General features: G+C 33.6%; 1 protein-coding gene across 23 annotated transcripts in view; it reads left to right on the forward strand.

The window, feature by feature from the left end:
• TRDN (triadin) overlaps positions 1–20,787 on the forward strand; it is a 407,680-nt gene that overhangs the window by 143,245 nt on the left and 243,648 nt on the right. For all 23 annotated transcript variants that reach the window (XR_007725165.1, XR_007725166.1, XR_007725167.1 and 20 more), the window contains exon 10: positions 19,429–19,506. Coding sequence is in view for 20 of the 23 variants with exons in the window: in XM_050788685.1 (XP_050644642.1) it covers positions 19,429–19,506 (78 nt within the window). In the remaining 3 variants the exon portion in view is untranslated. The remainder of the gene's footprint in view (positions 1–19,428; positions 19,507–20,787) is intronic.

The raw sequence follows: 20,787 nt of genomic DNA on the forward strand, positions 1-20,787 counted from the left end.
ATAAACAACTCACAAGTTTTAAATTGGACACCATTCTGAGTAGCATGTCATGTTATCATGCTCTATTCCACCAAGTATGTGAATCATGCCTTTGTCTGTGTATCCACGCTGTCTAAGCTACCTGCTTGTAAGACACTTATTAGCTATCTCAGATGTCAGATCAAGAAAACACAGTATACATAGAATTCAGCATTATTCATTGTTTCAGGTATCTATTGGATATCTTGGAATACATTTTTTATGGATAAGAGGGAACTACCATAATATATTTCCTTTTTTTCTCTTTGAAATGTATTGTGCACTCATTGATTCTATAGTGTAAGAAAATTCATTGTCTTATGAAGATTCATAGTCTGAGATTTCACTTGTATAATCAATTTCAATTTTACCCTAATCATTAGAGTCTAGCTTACTGCTGTCTGTCTTTTTGCATTCATCTTCTGATTCATCTAATAATTTAGAAATATCTTCCTCTGTCACTTTTCTTCTGTTTGCAGTTATGGATGGAAAAAGTAATTCTGAATTATAAACTGTATTCAGTGAAACAAAGTAGACCATAAAAATGGTGTCTCAAAAAAAAAAAAAAAAAGGTGTCTCCAGGCTTCTTTTATATCTTCTTGAATGATGATGTGATATTTCAGTCAACACTATAAACAATCATAGTGATGATGCAGTAATAATGATATATGTTACAGTTGCATCATCTTTCTAGGCAATTTCATTATTATTCCGTTTCCTTATTATTTTAGTTTTAAGCATTGTTAGGAACAATTGATGAGTAATGATGAAACAGTTCCTATGCTGATGAAACAGAAAATACTCAATATAAGAAAAAAAAGATCATGAAGTTTCCATAAAGTGCCTTAAATGTTTAAAATTATCCAATGCTGCCACATGGTAATTACAAGATATAATGGGTTTTATTCTGTTTAATAAATAAGTAAATTTCCTTTTGTTCCTTGGAAGACCTATAAGAAAACAAATAAGTCAAGAAATATTAATTTTTATAAACAGTTAGAACTGCTTAACAAAAGAAATTAAAAAAACTATGATTGGCTCCAGTAGACTCTGATAGTGTAATGAGAACCAATGGGAAAAGTATAAACACGGTGATCACACAAGCCAAGATTTAAGTCCTTCACTTGTGATTTTTTTGTTTTCTGAATCTCAGTTTATTTATAAGATTTATTACTTAAGGTTGTTTAGATGATTAAATGACACATATGTACATGTTCTCCCAAATCCCTTTTTTGCTTTCTTTTTTATTATGAATATTTATTGCAAAAAATAAAATAGTACTCGTAGTGTGAAAGACCAAAGAAGATGGTATGGAAGACATAAAAATTGAAATAGAATTTGAGATATTGGTAGGATATGTCTATGTGAAATTGAGAATAAAAATATACATGGCTAAGGTGATAATATCAAAGCACGGAATCACGAAATGTTAAGTGCTTTCTGTGAATACCAGTTGCTAAATATTTACTCTCCACTAGGCTCCTGAAATCTTATATAATCCTAATAAAACCTTCAAAAGAGTGTATTATCGTCCATGTTTTATAGATGAAAGAATTGAGACACAAAGAGCTTAAGTGGTTTGTCCAGGTGGCACACAGTAGCAGACAGGAGATTGAAATCCAAGACTGCCGAATTCCACAGTCCTCAGTAGTATCTTTATACCAAATCTATCTTTATCCCAGACATAGACAGGGAATTGCAAACGAGGTCACTTTGGTTAGTATTCGGGAAATCTAGAAAAAAATAATAACAGGATTGGAAATGTTGTACAAGGTGATTTGGAGAGAATGAAATTAAAAATATCAATCAGGGAAGGTCCAAGGAGAGGAAATAAAGTCTGATCCTAGAATATGGGATGGGGAAAATTATGACAATTTTAGAGCTATCACAGAGGTAGAGTCATGGGATTTGTAGAAATAAAAATATAGGAAAGTAAAAGATAATTTAGAAGCTGGTGGTCTGTAAAATATAAAAGGATACCTTAAGTAGGGAGTATAGGAAGAGAGTGGGGTCAGTGCTCACTGGACTGGACAAGGCTGGGAGAAGTGGGAGACTTTGAACTCATCACATGTTCTTCAAGCCACAAATGCTATCTAGTTGCAAAAGGAAAGTATGTGAAGATTCCAATCCAAATATCATTTGTTTAGCATCTGCCAAATACCAAAGGTCATTACCATTTTTTTGCATACTTATCTCATTAATTCTCACAGCCAACTGTAACATCTATATAGTGCAATGATAATTCACAGCACTTCTAAGTGAAGTAAGCAGCTAGATAATCAGGTGTGGAATTTTGGAGAAAGGTCAGAGGTGGAGAAGGGGTCACTAGGAGAGAGAGAGTAAAATAAGTCAGAGTACAAATATTAAATATCTTCTGCATGCTCAGCAGTCCTAGGCTCAGCATAGTAGAGGATATAAGAATACTAAAAGATGATCACTGATTGGAGCAAGTGAAATGAATAACTATTTAAAAGACAAAAAAAAAAAGAATAAGTTTAGACTTAGGCATTAGATTGTGTAATACAAACTCCAAATGTTTTAAGTTTCAGAGGAGAAACATCTGTGATTCCTGCTGTCAAAAAAAGTTGCAGTGTATCTAGGACTTGAAAGATGGATAATATTTGACTAAGTGCTGAGGAATACATTGGCATTGCTTTGTTTGTGTGTGAATGAAAGAGAAAATGAATGCAAACATTACAGTGCATGTGAAGTTGATGTGTTTATAAGACAATGAGTATATCAGATTGAAAGAGGATAAACTAAATTTGGCAAACATCAGACAATAATAAGCGATATATGTTTTGATGACATTATAGAACACTTGGTTAATCAGAAAGAGGTGAGGTTTGGCATAAAGGGAAGTCTTTGAAGGATTTCAGCAGAACAGTGAAGGAAAGCAGCATTTCATGAAGCATGATGAGTAGCAGTCTGTTTATGGGATCAGAAATGAGAAAAAATCTGTAGAATATGGCCAAAACTGGTGTGTCTAAAGCATAGGTTTGAAGGAAGGAAGGGTAACCTTTAGGAAGCCATTATTCATGGGTGGCAATGAGCACTATGTGTGACTTTAGAAATTATTGTTGCAACACAAAATTCTACAAAGTATCTTGACAATTTAAATTCATGTATGTGGTGGATATTTAAATGAGATCTAGACTTAAAGGAGGACCAACAGTGACATGTGCATGACTATCCACTAAAAATATAATGCAGTAAGGAAGCTGCTAGAACTTGACCTGTTTATAACCTGAAATGGAGCAATATATCTTCCTTCCCTCCTTTGGCTGAGTCCTGTTGTTTTGTATTTCTGGTCAAAGTGCATTTACAGCACATGGCTCTCTGAGTGTTGGCTCTTCTTTACTAATTGAGCACATATATAATGACTATTACAAGTAGAATTTTGATAATGAGAGAAAAATATTTTTTCAGAAACACATCAACAAATAACATACCAGACTCATTTTGCCCATAGTAGCCATCTGATATCTCCTAGCCTTTGTTCTATTATCTATTATATAACATGAGCAATAATATTACATAATTTGGAGTGTTACGAGGATCATATGGACAAATTCTGTAGTCCTGATAGAATTTAGACAAATGTTGTTCGTCTTCTGAATTCTAGGAACTGTACTAGATTCTGTAGATACAGCAGTAAACAAACTATGTATGGTACCTGCCCTCATGAAGCCCAGGTAGAATTTATGTAGAACGTATTGCTAGCCATCAAGCATACATACACATCCAGAAAAAAAAATGTTATGATTATTAAAGTAGAAGAATGATTAAAATGATTAATGCCTATAGTTGTAGATCTGCTTATATTTTTGATAAGGTTATATAGTTGGCCTTATTAAATATGATAAAAATAAATTGCTCTATTTGGTTTATACAAACTTGAAATGTGATTCTGTGAGACAGAACATTATTCCAAAAGCCTCAGGTAATGTTTACAAACATTAACTCTCTTAGTTGAAGGATCAAGGGGAATACAATAAAAGTGTCTTATTATAATTCAATTAAAATTATCAGCTAAAAGGCAACTTCTATAGTATAATGAATTTATTGAATAAGACTGCAAAAATAGATTGGCATATTTACGCAGAGGAAATATTCTAGATCTCCAAATTGAGAGAAAATACCCAATAAGCCCATCATAAATCTTACTATTCAACAGAGGTTAATAAAAAAAGAAGTTACACCAAGAGAACCCAAGATGTTATAAGAAGTTTAGACATACAACATTTTTCTAAGAGTAAAATCTTTCAGAAAATACGTTTGGGTCCATTTCGTTTATTGTAATTGAAGTCATCTTATGCCTCTGTTGGAACTCCACTTGCACGCCCTTTAAATTTAATAATGGAAGAGTTTGACTATTTATCAGACGAACTACAGTCTGGGAAATGGAACTTCTTCTCAATTTACTGTGAATGAAAGCCAAGGTCCTTGGATTCCTCAGTTACCTGATAACAAAACCACTAGTGATACAACATTCACAGAATGAACTACACAAAGATTTCAGGAGCAAATAAAAGAGAAAATGGTCAAAGCCGTGGAATAAGTAGGAGAGAAAAGAATTAAATAGAGTAACTAGTGTCATAAAATGAATTAATTATATAAGAAAAAATTCAAGTGAACATGGGCAAGTTACTTAACTTTCTGAGCCTCTTTCCTCATCTATAAAATGAGATAAGTTTATAGGGTTAATGTACCTTTTAAACAACAAGCATATACATACACATAAAACACTCTTGACTCTAATAACCATAATAAGTATTATTTAAGTGTTTGGTGGGGATGATGTTCCCATATATAGCAGAATTGTGATTTTTTTCCCCATTTCTTATAGCTTTCTGATTTAATTTTCATGTAGCATTATTTTTCTCTCCCTAGAACATCTTTTTTTGCTGCTTATATATACCTTCAATAAATATTTATCTTTAAATCTCCACTGCCTCATACCTTGCCAGAAACCTGATATGTTTGTTGAATTAAATTCAGGGTGTAGAATATTTATTTCAATGAAAAAAATTGCTGATCATCCCAGAGCAGCCCTTTTTATTCATTTGTAGAAATAATCTCGTTATTTTAAAAGATGACAGGTTTGTAAGCATTGCAAATAGACCTGTGTAAAGATTTTTCAAAGGAGTTATTGGTTTTATCTCTAGAGACAGAAGCTCAGAATTAACAAAGACTGGTTTGCTGCATGCATGAGTAAACTACAGGCAGCATACAGAATTTGGCTACAATGAGAGAAAAAATGAGAGCAAGCCTAGGCTTAGTTATGGAAGCGCAGAGTTCCTGGACTTGCCATACCCTCATGAGAGTTGCTTTCTGATTATATGAAGTCTATGGAAGCTATTCAACTATTCAAGATAAATGTATCAGATTGTCATATTTGTCGAAATCAATCCATTAAACGTTCTAGTCACTATAAGTAACTGGAATGCACACAGATATAGATCCATGTACTTCTGAGTGGAGGTTTCCTCTGCAGCTGTTACCACTCTCTCTGTCAGTTTCATTGTGATAAAACGCTTCAGTTTTTTGGAGAAGGCTAGTGACTACTTTGCCCTTAATACAGTGTTCATATTTATTTACATCCTCTGTGTCCAGAAAAGAAAACAGAATGAAGGCTTAAGCTTTCATTTTTCTTGCAATTTTAAAATTTTGTCTCCTAGTCGTTTGAAAGAGGAGGCAGGTTCTATAGGTATATCTTTGCTTTGAGAGAACTTTCCTTAAAGTGGCTTTTTTGGTCTAGCCTTGTCACTGTTAATGGCATGGGCTTGCTGTCAGACAAGAATAAATTCCTTCTCAGGTAACCCACTGGACTATTAAAAGCATGTTCTAAAATAGTCTGAAAAGGAAGAAATAATACAGACTAATTTGAATTGCTGCATGAGAAACAAGGAAAATTAAGGTTTAATCAAAGAATCATTGAAATAATTATGTGTTATTTATTAATGCACCATGTATTTTAATAATCATATCTGTTAGTTTATATGCACAAGTGAAGATTGAAAAAGAACTCTAGAAAATTACATGAATATATTCTTCCAGTGCTGTTCTAAGGTTCATTTGTGTGGCCTAGTGGATAAAAAGTAGAGAATAGGACTCTTTCTAACCATTTCTATAAATGCATAGTTCTTATCCCCTTTCTTAAGCAAGACTTATTTTTAAATATGGAAATAATAAATATGCTCATACCAATTTTGATATAAATAATTGGCTATTTTCAGAGAGAGCTATTTGATAAACAAGTATCTATTTTCTATAGTTTTTTTTTTCTTCTCTGTAGAGGATGCTTTTGTGTTTGCAAAAGATGAAGACAAAAACGAATTTTGCAATATTAACATTAACGTTACTGATTGTAGCATTAATGATTATACTGATTGTACTGATTATAGACTATTCAACCAGTTGCTTAATAGTTTTTAGTCAATTCTATGACTTTTATTCTAGTTCAGTATATTTCATATTTTGGTTTCTAAAGTATCATACATTAAGATGTAATAATACTGTTATTCTTACATAGTTCTAATAATTGTTCCACATTCAAAAGACAGCGTATTTTCCTATTTACATCCTCATCAACATCTGAGTTGCTATGCTCGAAGTTGTTCTATTAATCAATCTCTCAGCAGTTATTGAATCTCTAGTATATACTTAATGCTAGCAGTCATAACAAGAGTTTCAAACCAGAAGGAGATAACAATCCAGTCAGATATTATGAATAAAACAATGAATAATATAAAGCAGCTGTAGGATAAAAAGGGAAGAAGGTGCTAATTAAGCACTAAATCGTATGATGCAGATTATACTCTATAAAATTCCAGAGAGAGGGCCACAGTGGTTAGAAAAGGCTTTATCGAGGCGTGTTTTATCAATGCTTATCTTCAGCTTTATTGTGGTTGTTATTATTAATTGCTTGCAATGAGTTTAGTATTGTTTCCTATTTATTTGTCTGTTTTTTTCATCCCAAATAGGGGAAGAAGTGGTAATAAAATTAGATGTGTTTTTTAAAAATTAATAATACTGGCCAGGCGCTGTGGCTCATGCCTGTAATCCCAGCACTTTGTGAGGCCACGGCGGGTGGATCACGAGGTCAGGAGATTGAGACCATCCTGGCTAACATGGTGAAACCCCGTCTCTACTGAAAATACAAAAAAAATTAGCCGGGCGTGGTGGCAGGTGCCTGTAGTCCCAGCTACTCGGGAGACTGAGGCAGGAGAATGGTGTGAACCTGGGAGGTGGAGCTTGTAGTCTGCCAAGATCACACCACTACACTCAAACCTGGGCGACAGGGCGAGACTCTGTCTCAAAAACAAACAAAAAACAAAATTAATAATAGTAAGTGAGAAATCAATCCAGGGTAAAAACTGAACAAAACATTGCACCATATTGATGTGATCTATACCATTGTGTTCTCTTCCAAATTAGACCATTCATACTTGTGACTGTCCTTAGTTATTCACACTTAATTATTGGTATTCTGTCTTACAAATGCCTACTGCCCTATTTGATTCCATATTTCTGTTTTGTGATTAATATGCTGCTTTCCTGAGGGAAAAGTGTCACGTGTAAACCACTTTCTATTGTAAGTGTCCACAGTGTTTGGGGAAAGAACCCTTGTTTAGTAAATAAGACTCGTTTGCAACAATTCCAATTCCAATTTCTTATAGGAAGTGAGTGAAAATAGATATGAACAAAGTACCAATATTGTCATTGAAACTCCTTGTTAGAAACAAAATGATGATTTAATATTCTCTTATATATTGGTTGCATTAAGATGTAAACATTTTCCATTTTCTATAATTCATGACAATGTTTACATTAATAATGATTTTCTCCCAGAGGAATACTATTTTTATGTGATTATAAATAGCCTCTTGGCAGACACTGGATAAGCACTGTGTGCTGTTTTAAATGACAACATAGTATCAATTATACACAATACAAAGCAGAGAGAGAGATTGGATGACTTCCAAATGTGTCGTTCAAGTGAGAATATATTTGTGAATTTAATTGTTATGTTAAGCCTATTAAATAACAAGTATTAACATGCTTCCATTTTATCCTCTATCTATAAAATATTTCAGTTTATGTTATATGTCTGTGGTTGAAAATGTGTGAAGTTTTATTATCTTTATTAAAGCACCCTGTAGAAAATTTTCTGCTGAAGTAAAACCTCAAGTTCTTTTTTCTCCTTCTGAGGTAAACTCCAAAACTAGATTTCTTTTTAATTGGCTATATGGTTTTACGCTTTTCATGTCTCTTTTAATTTCTTTTGAACATAGAATATTTGCATGTGTAGGAGCCAAAAAATAGAGGGGAAAAAAAGGCATTTTCCCACACGTGGAAACAAAGGGGAAAGGAGGTATTACAGTTGCAACATCCCTTCCTTTTGCCAAATATCAAGTAGGATGGAAATAGTTTACCGGGGTGATTAAAGTGCCAAATTGATTTTATTTTATAGGAATTAGATCTCTGTATAACAGAGAAGCAACACTTTTTCATGTGCCATATAATAGCTTTAAAAATCATTCCCTTGCATTTAAGGATAATGAGAAAGGAAATTTACAAAGAGCCTGGCTTAGCATGCTAAGTGGAATTGGAGGAAAACTCAGGTAGTTCTCAAGAGATTATTCTACATCTACTCTTTAAGGATTTTTGAAGTTTTGGAGATTGTTTGTTAGAGATGATCATGATGACAACATGAGGACAGTAAAAGTAGATGTAACACGTGTGGTACTGAGTGCTAATGGTATGCCAGGTACTGTGCTAAGTTCTAGGTATGGATCATCTTATGTATTTCTCACAAAGCCCTGTGAGGTGGGTTATAACCTCTTCAACTCGGAAATTAGGAAATTGAACCAAGGGAAATTATGGAATTTTCTCAAATGGCTGTATATTGTCTCCAGGACTTAGGGAGAATTACAAATATGTTTTCAAAAACAGTGGGTCCCTACCACTTAGGTCTTTTTCTTTTTTTTTTTTTTTTTCCTTTTTCTTCACTCTGTTTCCTAAGTGCTATAATTTAAGACAAATGTATAATTTCTATTTCCCTTATATTTTAAATATGACATATACACCTAAACCTTGTCAATATAATTGCCAAATAAAGCAGATACTTGGCTAATAACTTTGAGCTGCCTTTGTTGGTTGGTGAGTGAAAGGAATCTGGCATAGAAACCACAAACAGAGTTGTCTGTGATCTTATACTTGACAGCACAAATGGTTTATCACCAAAATTGTTGAGAGAGTCTTGGATATGGTTTACTTTCAAATTTCATGAGTATCCACTAAGCTGACTGTAAGGCCTGATAAAATATCATCCAGTTCCATGATTAGATTTTTAAATGTAAATTGTATTCTTAATGGTTAGAGTGACAGCAAATTGAGATGAAAGAGAACACAGAGTAAATTTATCTCTGGAGTTGTTGGTGGATCTTAAGGTTGTTTAGAATGAAAACAACAGATTCTAGGAGTCTGGGAATTGATTTAGCAATCAACTATGCCAGCTGCTCTCTGTCAATAACCTTTTTAGTAGAATCCTAAAGTCAAACAACCAGAAAAGATAGGAGACAGGAGGCATTATTTATTTTCTATGTTTAGGTAGTTTACAAAAATGTCAAGCCTCCTATCTCTTACGAACAAATTTGTTACTCTGTTTCTAAATTATTTTAATATATTTTGTAAATGTAATGGTTTTACTTCTGGGAACCATTTTTCCTCTTACTTCTCCACCTTTCTGGTTGCCATTCATATTACCAAAAATGAAAAATTAGATGTGACTCAATTTTCAGTCTTTTAGTGAGTCACTAATACATGTTGGATCTCTGAAAAGTAATACTGAATATAAAACCTAAACTATTACATTTCAACTTGAGAGGTTATGACATATTCAATATACCCATATTCAGGAATATGCATTGCGAATACTTGGTTGGTAAACAACAGCCTTATGAGAACTGATATCTCTTCTGTATTCACAGCAGGGATCAATTAAATTAAATGAATAATGTTATTATTTATTTATTAGTGAGCCAGTATGTTAACATGTGAGAGGGGAAGGGCATGCCGAGGGATATAAATGAAGCCTAGGATTTTAGCTTGAAGTTTTACTTAAAGTTTTGTGTTTTTTCTGGAAAGTCATTCATTTTTTTTTTTTTTCCGAAAGGGAGTCTCACTCTGTTGTGAAAGTCATTCATTTTTAATTATATTTAAATACGGACCTAAACAATTTATACATAAATCTAATATTTTAAATATTTGCCATGAAGAAAAATGGATTTCTAATGAAATGAATGATATGTGTTCTACAGCCTCTCCTACCATTCAACACCTCGGAGAATAGGTATCACTATTTTGATTAAAAAATGTTAAATATTTTTGAGATTGAAAAAAGATATCCAGAAACTTGAATTCATTATAACTGAATTTTGTCTTATCATAACTGATGGTTGAAAACATGTGTTCTTTGTATTTTAAGGTATCCTCAAATAAAAAAAGTGTTAAAATGCCCATCAATAATATCTTCCTACTGTAATATGGAATATTACATTTTAATCCTGTTTTCTTTATTATTCTAAAATTATATAAACTAGAATTCTAAAACATAATATGGCAATATAATATTTGTCTGTAGTTAATTGAAATTGTTTTGCACCTTTCTAAAATTTTATCTTATGTTTTGTTCATTCCCTGTCCCCTATGCTTTTTTGAAAATACCTGCAAATGCAAGCTCAAAGACAGGATACTCTTGTATAAGAGCATTGCACTGGGACTCTGCATACTTGGGTCCTACTTGTAAATCAGTTGGATGAATTTGGCAAATCATCCATTTTGTTTGGGTTTCAATGGTCTCAGTGAACTCTAAGGCATCTTCAGGCACTAAAACACTCTTCAAGTTTCATATGTGAGTGCGGAATTCGTTAGGCTGAATGATACCACAATAGATAATTGACGTAGTCCTTCCACTTGCAGGGAGTTATAGATATTCAGAATACATTAAAAGTGCTATATGTTAGTAGAGCTGTTTAAATAATGAAGCTATCTTTCTTCATCTTGAAGCTTTAATTCACTTTTTCCCACTAATCATGGAAAAATGTATAACTTTCTTTGAAAGATTAGTGTTCTACTCATAAATTAGTACACTTCCCCCAGAAAGAAAATAAATACTTTGGTATAGAACTATAAATAATTGGGGAAAAAACCCATAAATATATAAGTTAAAGTTTCATTGTATATCTTTGGTATTATTTCATATTTTACCAAGAGCTCTAAAAATACTGTAAGTCAGTCTGTTTACATTAAAACACTCCAGAAGCAGTAAAATAGAGTCTCATTTAGCAATATTCATTTGTTTACTCACTCATTTAAGCAATAATTTTAACTTTTAATAATGCTCTTTCCTTTACTAAATATATATTGCCTAATATGGTCCATATTTTGGCTTCAAGTTGTTTATTGTCTGCTGAGGATTAAGAAAAAAAACTTGTAAATAAACAAATGTATTGAGAACCACGGAAGCAGAGGATAATGCATACATTGGGTCCTCTGAGAGCATAAAGTGTTTTCAGGGGAATGGGTAGAGGGGAGTCCAAGAAGAGCTAAAAGAGCTAAGCTTTGAGGATTGACTGAAATTAGCCAAGTTCTAGGCAGTTTATCACTGAAAATTTGAAATCCCATGTATTGAACATTTCATTGGATGATTCTATGGCAAGTTAGGACATTACATGCTGGGCGTATTAAACAGATTTATTATTTTTAATTAAGACTTCAATCCATCCACTTGGCCTCATTAATCTCTTTCCCTATCAGCTTTGGTCTTTGTACTAAAATAAAAACACAATTCATATTTACCTATATCTTCTGTCTTCACCATCTCCCCTTTCTCTTACCTATATGCAAATATGATTTTCTGTTGAGTTGAAAGAGATATTGTTCAGATAACTAGAAGAAATTATTTTTAAAAAATGAAGATTTGGTAATTCTGAAAGTTTTAAAAATATCCCAGTTGACAGTCTATCTAGAACTGCAGAAATTGGTCAGCTAATGTGGAGATTGGTCTTAAAGTATTGGGCCTATTCTATGGGATATGTCAAGTCCATTCAATGTCTAACAAAGGTTAAGCAGAAAATGATCATGTAAAATAGTATTTTTTTTTTTAAGTCTTAGGAAGTGAATACCTATAGATTTGTCAATGGTTATGAGGAATTTATGGTAACAGGTAAAATGATTGGCATTTATCTTGACTGTCCAAATAGTTGATTAAAGAGGAAAATGAAATGGAGTTAAAAATTTTGATCTTATATTAGGTTTGTCCTCAATGCATGACCTTTGTTAGGCTATTTATCCTTCCAGAGACCATTTTTTGTCTATCTTAAAAATTAGAGTGTTAGAATGGTTGATTTCAAATGTCTTTTACATTCTTAAACTCTATGATTCTATGCATCTATTTTTATTATACCCCAAACATCAGGTACTTTGTCATAAACAGGGTACAAGGATAAATGGAACAATGATATGATCTGAATTTATCATATTTCCTTTCTTTATTTGGCCATTCCATGGAAAATTATTTTTACTTCATAAATTGGAGATGAGAAAGAAAAAACCACTAATATTACCTTTATCATTTTTAATCAAAAGAAAGCATGAAATATGTATTTGGCTGCTATTCTTGCTTTCTATCAAAGTGAATACGCAAATATGTAATAACACATGGAAATATATTAGGGAAGCTTTTAATCAGGAAGCAAAGAAACCGTTCCAGTGGAAACATTTTGGCCTGGAGGATGTCCTTTGATCTAAGAAGTTTAAGCTTTTGGTGTTTTAAACACCTTATAGTAAGGTCACATAGCCAATTTATTTTGAATAATTCATTTGCTTAAAAATTTTCTAAAATTGTGGGAAAAAAAAACCCTTGAGAGTTAATTAACAATAAGATGTATTATTGGGATAACCAAATAAGCCATCTCTGGCTTCCTCACTGGTGATCTTCTATACAGGTACTCCAGCAAGGTGAAAACTATATAATGCAAGAGGCAATAAAGACTAAGCAAATGAGTTCATAAGTAGCTGGGTGAATGGAAAATTTTCTGCCCTTGTTTGGGCACTGCACTTATTTGTTCCCAGATACGCAAGTCAAATTATAAAAGTTATCCTTGATTTACTTTTCTCACTTGCCACATCAAATTCATTAAGTCTTGTTAGATCTACTTTAAAATGTGCTGTGAATTTATCCACTTCTCTACAACTTCTGATTTTCATTGACCATACATGTAAGATCACTACCCATTACTCTGAAAGGCATTCCTTATAACATTTCCCTGATAAATTTTTATAGGGTACTTCATTTCCTTTTTACTTATTTAGTTACTATTTTTCTTTTTTTTGTCTCTGCCCACTGGAGTCTTAGCTGCATGAATTAGGGGATTTTTTCTATATTGTTCACTGCTATAACTCCATGTCCTAGAAAAGGGTCTGGTACTGAGTAGGCACTCAATAAGTATTTCCTGCATGAATGAATGAGTTTACACTGCCCCTGTGTAGTCCAAGCCAGCTTGGGTTATTTCAATAGTTTCCAACTGATCTGATACAGCTCATATCCTTTTCTTTACAACATTATTTTTGTTCACATAGCAGCCAGCGATCTTTTAAAATCCTATCATGCTAAAGCCCTTCAAAGGCTTACTATTGCCCTTAGGACAAATCCAAATTCACATGAGCAGCCTAAAATGTTCTATGTGTGTTCATGTGATTTGCACAAAACTCCATATGGTTTAGTGGGGCCCTGCTCTTCCTTTACCGTCCAGTTTAGTTTATCTCTTTCTCCACTCATTCTCTGCCTCACCACTCTATGCTTGCCATTCATTTATGAAATCTGAAATATTGTCTTGCTTTTGTATCTCCCGTCTCCTTCTATCGCTAATGTAAGTTCCATGATACGGCCCTATCTTCACCATTGTCCCTCAGTAATTTCATTTGTACTATTATCTCCACAAACACTCACAACATCCCAGCTAACACAGATGTTATTATTCTTATTTTACTTTGAAACAACAGACCTAAGTTAGATGACAATTGCCCATTTCCTGTCTGTCCCTCACAAGACCAAGTCTCTTCAAGGGACTTTTACATATCTTTCCCATAATATACATTACTGTGTCCTCAGTGGAAGTCCTATATATGTTGTATGTTAATGACTCAATAAATATATACTAAAAAAAAGAGAAAAAATATTTAATAAATAAAGGAATAAGGGTATGGACTAGACACTTGAAATCCCAGTCCCTAGACCTGTGCAACATACCATATCCAGAACAAAAGGCTTATCATCATAAATTCTAAAAGTGCCTCTCTAGTATTAAAGATAAGCCTTTGTTGTTAAGCCTTTGCCATTAACTGAAAGAGCAAATTATTAGTTGTAGAAAATTGAGAGACTGAAAAAATACTGAGCTCATACTGTTCTGGAACAGAACAAGGCAGAAGTTGTAGTGCTGAGAACGTTTTGGTTTCCTTTCTTTCTTCCTTCCTTATTTCCCCATTGAATCTCTGTCTCTCTATGCATCTGCCTTCTCTGTGTTTTCCATTCTCTGCCTTTCTGCCCAGTTCTCTGGCTCTGGCTCACTGGCTCTGTCTTTGTTTTTCCATCCAGGCCTCTTTCACACTGCTCTATCTTTCTTTGTATAGGACTCTATGGTTGCCCTTGGGATTGAGAAGTCCCTGGAAGGAAGAAAAGAAATGCAAAGTACAGTGGTGACATTTAGCAATACACAAATGAAAGGTATAAGGATGCCTATGTTTGAAGTAAAAACCTCCTGTGCCTGCCCACCTCACACAAACTCCTGAACTTCTTCAGATTATTCCCAGTTGGAGAGGTCTTTGTTTAACAGGCAAATTTGAACATCTCTGATTATTATATGAGTGGCAATTCAATTATTTTTAATAGATGGGGTTCAGAAAGGGAGGAGTGGTTGCTACTCCATATCTCTAGGGTCCCCTCCTTCCATCTCTAAGTGGTCCAAAAGTACAAGGCAGAAGCAAGTGATAGTAAGGAAGCATGAAGGTCAAGGTGCCCCTATTAACACAGGACCTTAGCACAATCCCATGTCTCAGCCAAAATATAAATCATCTTTTCATTTAATTTTAGTATTTGCTAAATTCCAAACTTTGAAAATATTCTACATCTTACAAAAGTAGTCTAGGAAGCTTATACCAATACATAAGTAGTAGTATTGCTTTAATAAACTTGACTATCATTTCCTTATTAAACTCACATCTTCTCACTTTACTTTTAGTCATAGATTTATAAATGCCTTCTACGCACCTGAAAGAATAAATTGACACAGGGATTTGTAATGATTTCCTATATCATGTGTTTTTAATGTAAATAAATTTCAACTCAATGGTTACTTGGAGGTCCTCATAACTTTCCAGTACCAGGATTTATTGCCATTCATTGTTTGCATGATTGGGGTCCTTCCAAAATGTTCAGAGTTCTCTGGATGTAACTCTCCATACTTCCAGGAAAATCCAATGAGGGTCTATGACATAAAATCTCTATTAGGTGTTAGAGAAAAAAATAGCCTCAACATTTGTTACAAGATAGAGGGAGTAGGCTTCAGATGTTCAGAAATGGCTTTCAATCAGGGAATCTCATTCATAAAGAAACTAGATACATTAAACTTTAGTGTAGTAAATTGTTTTTCTTCCTTCATGCAATCAGAATTCAGCTCATAGCCTCCTACCTTAACAAGATTTTGAGTAATCTCATTCATCATTTCTAGCAAAGTAAAGAAAACATCAGTAACTTAGATCATTAGAATGAATGCACACTGTATACTAGCCCCAAAAGAATTTGACTAAATCAAAAACAACCAAATTGATTTGTATGGGAAAGAACTCAGAACAACAAAATATTAGCAATTTGCCAACCTACCATTCAGGTATTATGGAAACAAGCCAGCCCAAATCACTCAAGGAACAGAAATGAAGTCAACTTACTGTGTTTGAATGTCAGAGGGATTTTCAGGTAATAGCTTGTAAAATGAAGGGCACCTTTAGAGTTCGAATGTAAATTTCAACAGGCTAAATCTTTCCTTCAGAGAGTAACAATCTTCAGGAATTCCAAAAGAATATATTCCTAATAAAATTATAAGCCTCTTTTCTGCAAATGAATTCTGCTATTTCTGTCATGTTCAATTTTCTTTGTTTTTGTTTTCTTACTTCAAAAGTCAGCTTCAAATCTTCTTGTGTAATTAGATGGGATTTAAATTGTAAACACATTATCAGGAAAAGAATTAATATTTTGAGTATCTCCCATGCACTGGGTGCTTCATCACTTAATCCTTATAACACCCCTATAACTATCCGCATTTTATAAATATCCTAACTGAAGCTTGGAGATGTTATGATGTTTACAAATTTACACAGCTTCTAAGTGACGGATCTGAAGCCATCACTTACACCCATGTGACTCCTAAGCATGCAGTCTTTATACTAAACAACTCTGATTTTGCTGTAGGACTGTATTATTAATATAATATTACATTTAATATAATTCATTATGTATTTATTGTATATGTTATATGATGTATTCATTCACCTAGCAAAACAATGTGTGATTTTAGTAAGTTTTTCTGACATCACTTATTATACGAGTCAGGATCAAAGTCGTGTGTCATGCTCAAGTATGACCCATTTGATTTGTTTTGGTGCACCCTAACACGACAAAACCTTGTCCTGAGTTAGTAATTCCCTGCCAGGGCTAGTATCACTGTCGCCATGGAGACAGGCAGCCAGCTGGCTTCTCCTTTGTTTTTTTAATTTTTTTTTTTTTTGCTTGTGTTCCTACTTTCCCATTGTACCCATTGTATCCACCGCCTTACAACCATGCCATCAGCCATGTTAGAGAGCAGAATAAAAAGAGATTATAGTTGTGGAGAATTTCTGATATCAACTGCATATTGCATTTTATGCTGCAGAAGCACCAGTTTGTGTGTTTTAATAAATATATCTATTTTGGCATCCAGGCTTTTCTTTGTTCAATTTACCACATACCTTCCACCTAGAATCCCTCCATCTTCCCCATCCTTCCTTACCTGGCAGGCTCCTTTTAGGCTGTTAACTTACTCTCTTTCAAGACTCTTTCTGCAGTATATCCTTTGTATATATGATTTTCCTTCAACACACTATAACGTAATGATCTGTCTAGACGTCTGTTTCAGCCAGTATATTGGGAACTTCTTGAAGACAGGGTTGGGTTTTAATAATTCTTCAGTGTTTGTATATAGTAAGAATGCAATAAAGTTGTTTTAAATAAAATAATAACTTTATAGTTCCTTTAGATAAATCTAAAAATATGGAATAGTGTAAATTACGTGAAATTTCCAGGGAAATGATTTTATATATTGTATAATAAGTTCCTCAATAACTCAACAAGACTATAAAAGACTATAATTATACAGCCACTACTATTCACTGACAGGGTAGTCGACAGGTACTATTCTGACAGGGTAGAAAACAGCTGAGGCTCAACAGGCACCATTCTATGAAGATAGTGATATATCTTAGTATTTAGAAACAACTGATGTATATTTATGGACACTAGTATTTTAAAAGTTTTTTCATTTAACTGACTCCTTCTTTGTCCTTGTAGGCTTATTTTCAAAGCCACAAAATACTACCCTACCTTAGAATTATTTTTTCAAGAATGGCCCTCAAACAAGGTTGGGGAATAGATCTTTCCAAGCATAAATCCCTTTAACCCACCGAGAAAGTAGAAACTTAGGGTAGAGGCTTCACTCCCCTGTCCCTCGTCAGGTGTAGTCATGGTCTCCTGATAGATGACCCTTCTGTTAGGCTTAGGCAATCTGAGAGGAGCTTTAAGAACTGCAACTTGGGAACCTGCACTGAAATCCAGTTCCACATATTAGGAGCTGAGTAGCCTAAACTCCGGTTAACCTCAGTTTTAAAAACTACAAAATGAGACTAATACGTACATTCTAAAGAGCTTGTGAAGATTAAATGACTTAATACAGGAAGACCATTTGGATCATTCTTGGCACATAGTAAACACTATATAAATATTAGCTAGGGAAAGATAATGTGGATCAATCTTTTTAGTGTTTCCAGCCTTATTTTTTTCTTTGCTAACTAAAAAATAAACTTCCATGTTATATCATGTTTAAGTCAATCTTTACTTCCATAAGGAAAAAAATTAACAATATTATAAATGGATATTTTTGTAGGCATATGGCCTGTAAGTTATGAAACAGTATGTATGGCTTCTGTACATACTTAAACATGCTCAGTAATTAACCTGTATGGGTGTAACAACTACAAGATCACAATATGATGAACAGAGCTCCATGTGGCAGGAGGGTCTAGGCCTGGAATGTGGTGTTTGTGCAACTCTAATTACTTTGCTTGTCAAACCATTTTACACCATCCAGAACTAATTTTGGTGAATTCTAAGAAAGGAAACCTTTCAGTAAGCAGGCAGGTCTGCTGACATTTGATAATATCTAGTTATCAGTGAGATTTTAGAAGGTATACATGTCCATGTTGCATGTTGATTTCAGGATAAAAAACACACAGCAGAAGTTTATGGAATGAAAAGTAATGATAAAATGTTTTACAAGCAATTTATATGGGATCATATGATAGCTAATGTTGAGAGTTCATGGCCTGGATGGTATTGGTTAATTAAAGAAATCACTTGGGATAAAGAAGTACTTGGAAATGATTGTGGGTTTTCTTTCTTTCTCTCTCTCTCTCTCTCTCTCTCTCTCTTTCAGTTCATAATAAGCTCAGAGACTTGAGAGAAGCTTTCAAGGTTCTATAAAACTGAATATATTTTCTCTTTGGCTCATTGTTTACTTAACTACAGGTCATTTATTATGGCAGGAAAAAAAATGTGTCTTTTCAATATGAAAAGGCCTATGAATTTCAACCTTCTTTTATTGCTCATATTATATCATTTGAGAATTTTTAGTTAAATGGAAAAAACACAGTGATTTCTTTTATATTAAGATTCCCCCTCAGCTTCTGAGATTTTAGTTTCCATAATTTAATGTGCGTGTTAAAAATAAATTGCTTAATTTGAGTACATGTACATTTTCCATTAATGAAGTCCAGTAGATACATTTAACATTGCATATCCATCTATGGAAAATAATATATTCAAAAATGGCTCTGAAGATAACTGAATCTGCGAAGGTATCTTCTTGAAGATCTCATTTAATAATAGCTTTCTTATTGCATAATAATATGATTTATACTTGGCTTGGTTTTATGAATTATGCATGTAGAGGACAGATCTAGCTTTTTAGTTGTGGATATTAGATTTGTTAATACTTTTTTTTTTTTTTTCCAATGCCTACTTCTGCATTGTACGTACAGGACAAAGCCCAGCCATTCCACCTCCATTACCGACAGAACAAGCTTCCAGACCCACCCTGGCATCACCTGCCCTTGAAGGCAAGTACTTTTTTTTCTCTTAAAGATCTCTATTGTAGATAAAATAGAATGTAGAGAAACAAAAACAACAAAAATAGTCACAAAGCAACAGCAAAATCCAATGTTTTCTTACATACTTTTAGTATTTCTAAACTACAATTTGCTTTTCCTAAAATTGCAATTTGCCATTCTTTAGAAAACCAAAAATTTCCCCTTAAGATCCTATATTGGTGACCCTCAGCTTCCAGAAGGATGCCAACTCTAGTACTTTGGGAATCAAGAAAAAAAAAATATAGAGACAAACAGATAAGGCTATGCCTTGCAACTCTTGCGGTTTTACCGCAGCTTGATCAATTTAGTCTCTGAAGAGGCTGCGGCCAGAGTTGCTGGGTTTGAATCTGAGCTCCACCTTTTCCTAGCTTTGTGTGTGTGTATATTCATACACACACAAACACACACAAACACACACACTCACACACACAAATACACACTGTTGTATGTACATGTATGTATAGTTTATAAGTACTATACACAATACTGCTACTAATTCTTGAAAAATATGATGTCTCAAGATCAGTATTGTAATAAATTTTGCTGGAAATTTAAAGTCATTTCTTTAAGTCTTCATTCATTTCTTAAACTTTTATTAAAACCCAAACATGGGATCATTTCAGATATTGTCCAAAATACCGGGGATTCAGAGATGAATAGAAAACATTTTCTTCTCTGTCAAGACTCAATTTGCCAATATAAAAACACCAGTAATTAAAGCTAAAGCACCATTAAATTTTTACAAGAGTACAAATGGAGGTCTTCCTCAGATCACAGCCACCCTAGAAAGGGGTAGAAACCCCTAGCTTTGTCCCACATTGGAAAAGATCTTCTGTGTGCAATGTGGACACTCCAACCTGCTTGTTCAAGATCTTCCCACTCAGCTCAACAACTGCCCATTGACTTTGGCCATCCCTTGAGACTAAGTGATGACACTCATGAGGATTCATCCAGGAAGAGGTTACTCTTGTATGTCACTTATCTAGAGAGTAAACAAGTGATTTAGAAACAACCAGTCCAAAAAAAAAAAGAAAATAGAGAGAGAGAAAAAAAATCAGAATTACATTTCTTTTGGCATTTGGACTATAATATGTCATATTACTTAAGAGAATTTGACACAAAACTGACTATCTCACTCAACAAAATGTTCACTGGACAAGACAACACATATAAATAATAGCATTACCTCAATTTTTCATGGGATTCTAATTCTGTTGTTGTTCCAGATGGACATAAAGCAAGGAATTCAGA

Source organism: Macaca thibetana, chromosome 4 (assembly GCF_024542745.1).
Source record: "Macaca thibetana thibetana isolate TM-01 chromosome 4, ASM2454274v1, whole genome shotgun sequence".
Lineage (NCBI taxonomy): Eukaryota > Metazoa > Chordata > Mammalia > Primates > Cercopithecidae > Macaca > Macaca thibetana.